This window comes from Lytechinus pictus, chromosome 11 (genome assembly GCF_037042905.1).
Source record: "Lytechinus pictus isolate F3 Inbred chromosome 11, Lp3.0, whole genome shotgun sequence".
NCBI lineage: Eukaryota > Metazoa > Echinodermata > Echinoidea > Temnopleuroida > Toxopneustidae > Lytechinus > Lytechinus pictus.
The window spans coordinates 26,513,712-26,523,175 of NC_087255.1; the positions used below are offsets into that span (position 1 = coordinate 26,513,712).

Genomic DNA, 9,464 nt, shown 5'->3' on the forward strand with positions numbered 1-9,464 from the left:
CGAGCAAGCTTTCCAGCGAGCCAGCTCCACGCCCTGCAGAATTAGGCGCCACAAATCAGAGGCTGGTGTGTTCGTTTTTTTACGTGCTTTCAATAGACTGGTCCGTGTATACTTTGGGTTGGTGTCGGCTTCACGAAACAGTTTCTTGGAGAGAGGCATATATTGAGAGAAAGAGGAGGAGCATTAAGGAATAAGGGAGAGGAGGATCAAGGAAGAGAAGGGGCCGGGTGGGGGGTACCAACAAGACTCATATGGATGTCTTTGATGGTGGATCTGCGCAAATATCGCTATAGAAGGTCCTCACCATATTCCTCAAATATATACCATTTAGAATGATCCTGCATCCCTTCCAGAGGTCGCAGAAAAGATTTTGAAAAAAAAAGTGGGGGGGGGGGGGTTGAAGCCACGTCCTGGGCTCATGTACTATTTCATTTTCTTTTTAATAATATTGAAAGTGACATGATATGTGTGCAGAAAAAATAGACTGATGACTGATGTAATCATACAATGGAATTGTAGTAGTAGTAGTAATACAGTATCATGTTTAGTAAAAATAAAGTTGAAGAATTGATAATCGCAGATGTGGTACTGGAGGTGAGGTAGGGACGACTGCCCCTTTATGATTTTCAAGAATTGGAAAATGATTAGAAAAATAAGCAATAAGGAAAGGAAAGAAAGATTATCAAAAGAGATCGGACTCATGTAACCCTCTATTACCATGCTTATTCAATTTTCCTTCCAATGATGTCAAGTATAGTCATCTTTTGTCTTGCCCGGCCCCCCCCCCAAAAAAAGGGGTTGCCCCTGATAATGTACATGGTGCACTGGATAACCTGTATAGTGCTTGGGTAAACTAATAAGTTCCAAACATCACCCTTTTCACTTTGTAGGTTTGTTAGAGTATATATTCATTGTCAAAGACATATGACTATAGCATTTATTACACTATGGAAAAATTATATTGTTGATCAAAGCGGAAGTTTAAATGTCTTTTTCCAATTTGTTTTCCCTAATAGATTTGGACATGGTAGCATCATAATGCCTGAGGGACCCTCGTTGATCAAGTGGTGTACAATGATCAAACAATTTCTTGGTCGGAAGACAACAAGAATCAGTGGGTCCTCAAAGACTGTGGATAAGTTGAAATGGAGTGGGGCCACTCTTGAAGATGCTAGAGTCTATGGAAAACAACTCTTCTTGCATCTGGCGCACGATAGAAAGACTTCAACGGATTCAGATTCAGATGATCTCAACAAAGAAGAATCGATGTGGCTCCGATGTCATTTTTTGATGTGGGGGAGTGTCAGAGTCAATGAGTTCAACTGTAAACCATCAAAGACGAACACGTTTCCAGAGCCGAGACTTGTTTTTTACTTTAGCAAAGATGAGTTCTTGGTGTTTTATGGAGGGAGCTTCAAGGAGATGAACCACCCTCCAGATGACAATAGCAAATCAGATATCCTCAGTAAGGATTTTGATAGATGCAAGGCAGCAGATCATATTCTTGAGGATCACCCAATCTCGTACATCTTGTTAGATCAGAGTAAATTCTGTGGGCTTGGCAACATCATCAAAAACGAGGTCTTGTACAGCACAGGAACCCATCCAATGCAACTGGGATGTCGGCTATCTAGAGCCAAAGCTGCAGTGATTGTTGACACAGTGGTGACTTTCTCTGAAAGATGGCTGGCTTGGAAGATGGAAGGGAAGCCCTCAAGAAAGTTTGGAGATTGGACAGAGATCTACAAGAAAGCTATCTGTCCAAAGGATCATGCAACAACAAAATCAATGTTTGGTCCAACTGGTATGGAAAGAATCACATACTGGTGTCCAACATGTCAACCAATGGAAAATCCTGATGGTTCATCAGCAGATGGGGCAGGTACATCAGATCTGGTTCCAAATACTTCTAAAGAATGTTATGTAGAAGGAAAATCTCAGAATATCACCAGCCAGGGGCACAATGTCACAGAATCTTTAGTAGATATCAAACATGAAGATGAACTAGAATTCAAGATGGACTTTCCTATGATGAGTGAGAGCCCTTCCTTGGTGCATGAATCAGAAAGAAGCCTTAAATCCGAGCAAGTTATCCCAGACCTACCACATTACCTTGACATTATGGATGATGGTTCCCCTTCTATGCTGCCTTTCGACATGTTGGAAACAAAGCAGAATAGTTTAAGAACAGAACGTGGTGGGAACAAGACTCCGCTATCATTCTGTAGGGAGGACCAAGCAAGACCATGCTCACCCTCAGTCAAAAAGATCAAGCTTGGTGCAGGAGCAAGTTGTACTTTTCATCTGAAAAAGGAAGAAGAGCCTGTTGTCCCTTTGCTGTATCAATCTGGCTCACCAGGTACCATTAACAGCCTTAATGTGGCCGACCAGCAACAAGATGATTTCACCAGGATTTCTGTGTCCGTATCAACCATCAGGGAGCTCATGAGGATACATGCCAGGGTGCATGTTAAGAAACTGACGTTGGATGAAGACTGTACATCCTTGTGATTCATGAAAGAATTTAGGACTGGTTGCTGCCTTGGATAGAGGTTTGTGCAATTAAGCGGTCTTCCCCCAAAGTCACTTGATAACAAAATCACCCGCCAGATCATTGTCTTAATTTGACTGATATGATTTTTCATGAAGAGAATCTGGGAGCATAAATTGTTTCGTTATCTTTAGCATTTACTTTGTCTCTCACTAAATCATAACATGTTTCTCAAAGAAACTTTATGTTCAATGTGTTACCTTCATTTGGAGAGAATCCAGGAAAAGAATCTGGTCTTTGTTTTTGCATCTCATCAAGAAATTTTTATTGTTCACCTAACTATTTCTAAAGATATTATGTTTTATTTTAATTGATATGCGACTTCAGGTTTCTACCGTGCATAATTGTTGTTTTACTTTAAAAAGTTATTTTCAATATTTGATATTTTTCGAACATTTTAAAGAAAATAATGGTCATGAAGGTGTCTGAGTAGCAGTTATAATTCTAAAAAATGAACTTGTCATTGATAGGTAATTGTTTTTTCTATCAATTGATCAGTAAATTGAAGTTCCATTCTGTATACATTGGCATATTTTAAATGCTACTTGGATATTCTTTTCAATAAGTTTAAAGAAAGTAATTTTCATGATAATGTCTTGATTGTTTATAACATTCACTCAAGTCATGACACGTTTCCCAAAGTACTTATTCCCAATGTTAGATCCCATTGATATCAAGAAAATCTGGGGAAAATGTCTGATATTCATTTTTCATCTCGTTAAGAACTTTTGTTTCTCATCTTCTTGAAGATTTATGGGTGGGTAAAGATGATAAAAGTTATAGTTTTAAAAGTAACAAGAAGTCACCATGGTCATTGTTAAAAGTTGATTTGTTAATTGATTGACAACATTACTCCGTGCACAACTTTGTTTACTTTTGTCGTCTTTTAGATTTAACTTGAAAAGTTATTGTCTAATTTTTTATAACATTTTCAAACATTTTAAAGAAAGTAATGATCATGAACAGTGTCTTGATTGAGTCAATGTCATTTTAGGTAATATGTAGGTCTACTCTAGCATTCACTAAGTCGTGACACATTTCCAAAATAAAAATGGTTTTCCTATTATTTGATCCTATTAAAAATGGCGTAAATACTAGGAAATATATTCATATCTTCAGGAACATTTATTTCTCACAGTCCATGAAACTTCATATATGTGAGAAAAAGGAAGGCAGGAACTACTTATTTATCAGGTGGTTCGGTCTTTCTTTCTTTTTTATATGCAACTTTAAGTTCCACTATATAGCATTCATATCAAAATGACTTACCAAAATTTCCCTATAGCAAATCGTGGGACTGATTGATATGGAGAAAATTCAGGGAGAATATAGGATCTCTTTATTTTTTCAGTTCACCAAGAAATGGTATTTTTCACCTCAACATTTCTAAAAAAAAAATTATAAGAGAGTAGAAGTGATAAAGAGAGGAAATAGTCAATGAGACGGTTCTTTGTTCTTTCTTTTTGATTGGCAGATGACTTCAGGTTCTATCTGTATCTATTTGTCATCATTCAGCTGTTACTTGAAAAGTTATTGTTTATTTTTTTTTGATAATCTTTATTATTTTCTACCATTCTAAAGAAAGTAATGGTAATAAAATGATAATGTATTGACTCAAGTAACGATACGTTTCCCAAAGAAAACTTTTTTGTCCAATATTTAATCCGACTGACACGGGGAAACCCGGGCAGAATATGAGATCTGTATATTTTCCATTGCATCAAGAACATTTTGTTTAACATAGCATTTATGATTTTAACTATTTATTAGTTGGTAGTTCTTTATTTCTCTCTTGTAGATTGGTATGCAACTTCTCGTTCTATTCTGTATACTTTTGTAATCTTTTACTTTTTTTCTTGAAAGGTTTTGAATATTTGATAATCATTTCAAACATTTTGAAGAAAATACATGGTCATGAAAGTGTCTTAATTTGGTAAATAGCATATTAGGAAACAATTACTCTAATATCACAAAGTTATTATTCGTTTTAAAAAGTTAACTTATGTGATATGGTTGTTTACTTTTTCTTATGTGATGTTTTTTTTTTTTGCATTTGTTACTCGTTTAGTTTAGTTCTTAGTTTCATTTTTTTTTTAATGGATTTATTAGCTCATATATCTTGTATGGCTCCTTTTGTCATGGTGTATAAACAAATATAATCTGCCAGACACCATAGAGTTATCTCTAACTCGTTTTTTTTTTCAAAGACAAGATACCCGTTTGTGTGTGTGTGTGTGTGTGTTTACATTGTTTTATGCCCTTTCAGCATTTCTGTCTCGCCTGCATAGCAAAGTGAGACTTTTTTCAGTTAAATTCAATGGTTTATTAAAAATCCTTTCTTTGTGGCAAAAGCCGAATCTCAAAAGTTGACATTTCAAACAAATCATCAATACAAGGTGAAAATAACTTAGTACTACGAACAAATTTAAATATAGACATATATGTAACAAAGTATATCATAAATAGATTTGAATTTAAATCGATAATCATTTAATCTATGACTCATTGAAATTTTTATAATTCTAAGTTATCATGTTTTTCACACAAATCATAAGGACATTGTTCAGCACAGCTGATTTTCTAAATCCCTCCCTCTCCTTTCATCTCATTGGAACTATGCATGGTGGCGACGGCGGCGCCGTCAACATTGAAATCTTAAATTTTGGGTGTTTTAACTTATCATAACTTACAAAATATATGGACCCCAGGTTATGAACATATTTCATGAAACCGTGATTAGACACGGGTGTAATCAAGTACGCACCACTTATCTTAATAATGATGATAATAAAGTTGGTGCTTATTATAGTGTAGGTTTATAATCAATCAAAACACGAGTTTCATGTCAATGATCATGGTCAAAGATGATTAGGGATCAATGAACTTTGAGCCTGTTGGAAGGTTAAGTTGTTTTAAATGTCATCCTAACTTAGAAAGTAAATGGGATCTGGAAATTTGGACACAAGGGTTATTGAGTATCAAAAATCGTCTTGCATGATTAATTCCTAAGGTAATTTACACTTGCACATCTATACTTACAGAGCGCATGAGAGTGTACTCTCAAGGGGGGGGGGTGCATGCTCCCCTTCGATCCCGCGCGAAGCTTTCGACATTTCATTGAATTTAAATATAGCGAAGACTGTCACTCTCGTCTCTATATAGTACCTTTTTGAGCTCAAATTCAATTGACTTGCAGTTTTTATAAAACTTTTTTTCAAAAGAAATCATGAACGCGAATAAAAAGGGAAGGGAGAGAAAATTAATTCATCTCCCCACTCGAAGCACGAAAGCTAAAGCATTTTTATCAAAGTATTAGAAGAGAATAGGACATTCCTGGAGTCACATCAAAGTAAATATTGTGATTTTCTTGATTTTATTTCAATGAAAACAGAATTATAATATATAAAAATCCCTACCTTGGTAAAATCAGATTTGATAGGTAAAAAAGAAAAATTGCTCACATTAAGCATAGTCCTAAAACAGAGTTTGTATATGCAGAAAGTGCATTCCTTCCCGCAAATAACGTTGAAGCTCTATAATTTCTAAGCTACTCTATATAAACTTTACCTGCTCCAAGCCTCCAACTCATATTTTTTTCGAAATTCTAAGCATTGATTATGAGGATATTAGAGCAAAAATTCGATAGAGATGATGCAAGAAAAGAACTTTTTTCCACTTCTCACGTGAAGGACGGAAACTCGTTTGTGATTTATTTGGGGGGAAAAATATGTGCAATTTCTTGGACTAATATCAAGCGCTTCCTTTTGTATGGTTAAAAAAACTTAAGTAGCCAGGCGCGGATCCAGGAGGGGGCCGAGCCGGCCCCGGCCCCCCTATTTTTTGACAACCTGCAAAAAAAGTGTACTCTTTAACTTGATAGAAACTATGAAAAACAGAAAGAAAAGTAAGAAAGAGGTATCATACCCGTGATGTGTAATTTACAGCCTCGTAACGGCTGGCCCGACCCCGAAAGGAAACCAAAAAAAAAAGGTGAGGGGAAGAATTGGAAAATAGACTTTATATACAAATTTTCGCTCGCGCTTCGCGCTCGCATTGCCTGTGTAATGAATCCCATTCAAGAGGATTAAATGGCACTTATATCCAGTTCTGAAATCAATTTGCAAACAATATTTTAGCTCGCACATCAAGCTTTCATTATTTTGTTTGATTTACACAAATTGTTTATATATATCAAAATTTTCAGCTCGCGTTGCGCGCTCGCATTGTTTAATTTGTGAGTTACCTATCCTGTTTGAAAATTCTTACCAAAATTTGTCAAAATGCTCCTTTATCATGTCAGTATATCAAAAAATTAAGCTCGTGCTTCGCGCTCGCATTATTGTTTGAGACACACAGTTTGTTCGTTATTTAAATAAAAACGCGCTTAGGCTGTCCAGTTTTCAGGTCGGAATATCAGAATATTGAGCTCGCGCTTCGCACTCTCATTATTTAATTGATGATGATGATGATACTTGTATCCTCTTCATTAATCACTAAAAAAACAGTCCTAATTGAGTTTCCTCTCACGTTACTATAATAAAATTTCGGCTCGAGCTTCGCGCTCGCATTGTTTAGTTGGATACTTATTTTTTTTCATGATTATACAATCTCCTCAGAATCTTCAGGTCTAAGGACATAAAATATCAAAGAATTTGAGCTCGCGCTCGCATTACATATTAAGACCACATGAGATACCTTATCTTGTTTATAACAATTAAAACAAATTATACTTAAAACTTCAGTCTTTAGTTAGGACTACCCCCCGAAAAACAAAAAAAAATCAGATTATAGCGGCCAATCGAGAAAAATGTTGATGAAAATATTTTTCGGCCCCCCCCCCTATTGGCGAAAGCTGGATCCGCCCCTGGTAGCGTTCAAAATTGCAAATAATGGCGCAAAAACAGTTAAAAGGATGGTCCAGTCTTGAGATGTTTATATCTCAAAAATAGAGTAAAATTCACAAAGCAAAATACTGAAGATTTCATCAAAATCGGATAAAAAAAATAACGAAGTTATCGAATTTTAAAGATTTGCATTATTCCGGTGAGAAACAGTTTTAGACAAGTATTCATGAATATTTATTAGGTGGGCTGATGATGTCATATCCGCACTTGTTCTTTTGTATTTTATTATATGAAATAAGGTTTATTCAAAAAATTTCTACCAAGAACTAAAACAATTGGATTGACAACTGATTAAGCGCATAAGTTTATTTATTACCGCAACTTATTTCACCATAATGGAGACACATCATTTACACATGTATGAAAAAATGAAACAATTATGATTTCATGTAATAAAATGGGAAAAAGTAAAGTGGGGATATGACATCATCAGCCCACCCAATGAATATTCATGAGGATGTGCATATAACTGTTTTCACAAAATATTGATAAACTTAAAAATTCAATAACTTCGTTATTTGTTATCAGATTTTGAGAAAATTTTCAGCATTTTGCTCTGTGAATTTTACTCTATATATTTAGGTATAAATATTTTCAGCCCGGACCATCCCTTTAATACATGGGATGAATCTGCACGAACTTAATGGAATAAAGTTTCTTCGAATCTGTAGTCTTGTACTTTTTGGTATACCGTGTGAGTAAAAAAACACACACTAATATATCATGAACACATAATTATTATATGGCCTGAAAGAGCATTTTCTTTCAAAATAATTCTATACTACTAGTTATGTGGTATGTTTTCACGCTTGAATAATCAGGAGAGATTATAACATTTTTTTTTTACTGTGCATGATGTAATGTTTGGTATGCGCCAAAGTAAGGCTTGGCGGCAATTAATGAATCCAGATGCTATTGATGTCATAATCGTAGTATAAGTTAACATATTTGCAAATCACTTTTCAATGAGATTAAATTGAGAATCGACACTAAAAAGAGGTTATTAAACAATTATAATACTGATTATTGAAGAGGCGTTTTACGGTGGATTTTAATGCAACTTTTGTAAGATTATGACATTATTGACATTTGGATTCATTAATTGCAGTCATGCCTCACTTTGACGCAAATCAAAGTTTACATCAATATGCAGAATACGTAATGACTATCCAAGCGTGAACTTACGACATACCACATAAATATGGTATCAAATTATGAGAAGATACTCTTTCCAGTCATATAACATGTATCATGATCATGCATGTCGTGTAATCATGGGGAATTGTGACATATCAATATTTGTTATTTGCTCACACGTTATAGCAAGGCACAATTTTTTTGTCTGTCTCTTTTAAAAATCTTTTTACTTAGCTTAGTCTATAAGCTAAAGAGCGGGAGAGCATATTATTATATAAGGGGCGACAGATGAACCCGCTCCATTAGAAGCGTGGAAGGTTTGAGAAAGAAGAAGGATAACTTTTCTTATTTCTCGTTTAGGTCTGTATTATTTTGAGGAAAAAAATGAAGAGGAAAAACCACGAAGATAACCTTCCTCCCGTTTCTCCCGCCGCCTTTTCTTCTCCTCCCTGTTCTCCCCTTTCATTTGGGGGGCCGGGACTCTTGGCAACCGCCCTTGCTGCTTGGCATTGGCCTTCTGTACAAGACAAGTCGGCTGCGCATTGAGACCATAACTCGTACTCGAACGTAGAGGGCAGCATATGCGCTAGCACGAAGTTCAGCATGCTTCAAAATCAGAGACTGAAGAGAAAAGGAAAACGAGAATGAGCGAATTTAGCTGAAATATACTTATTTTAGGTAGGTGTCTGTTAGTAGATTGTTTCATTAGTGATTGAGATGGGTATTAAGAGTAAGATTTTGCTTCAATTGTCGGATTTCTCCCCAGCTAGCAGCTCTCTCGAATAAAGTGCCTGGCTTGGCCTTGGGCCTTGGCCGCCACACTCGCACTAGGCCGGCCGGCTGGCTGAGCCTGAGTATTTGTACGGGGGCGG

The 9,464-nt window shown here is 35.8% G+C and overlaps 1 protein-coding gene across 1 annotated transcript; it reads left to right on the forward strand.

Moving 5' to 3' along the window:
• Positions 1-1,020: 1,020 nt before the first annotated feature.
• LOC129271603 (endonuclease 8-like 2) lies at positions 1,021-3,918 on the forward strand. Its single transcript, XM_054908914.2, has one exon. It carries the CDS (start codon positions 1,039-1,041, stop codon positions 2,509-2,511), a length of 1,473 nt encoding a protein of 490 aa, XP_054764889.2. The 5' UTR covers positions 1,021-1,038; the 3' UTR covers positions 2,512-3,918.
• The last annotated feature ends 5,546 nt before the right edge of the window (positions 3,919-9,464 follow it).

What these genes read in the sequence shown, in the direction of transcription:
- LOC129271603 (XM_054908914.2), top strand. Translation starts at nt 1,039, where the DNA reads ATGCCTGAGGGACCCTCGTTGATCAAGTGGTGTACAATGATCAAACAA.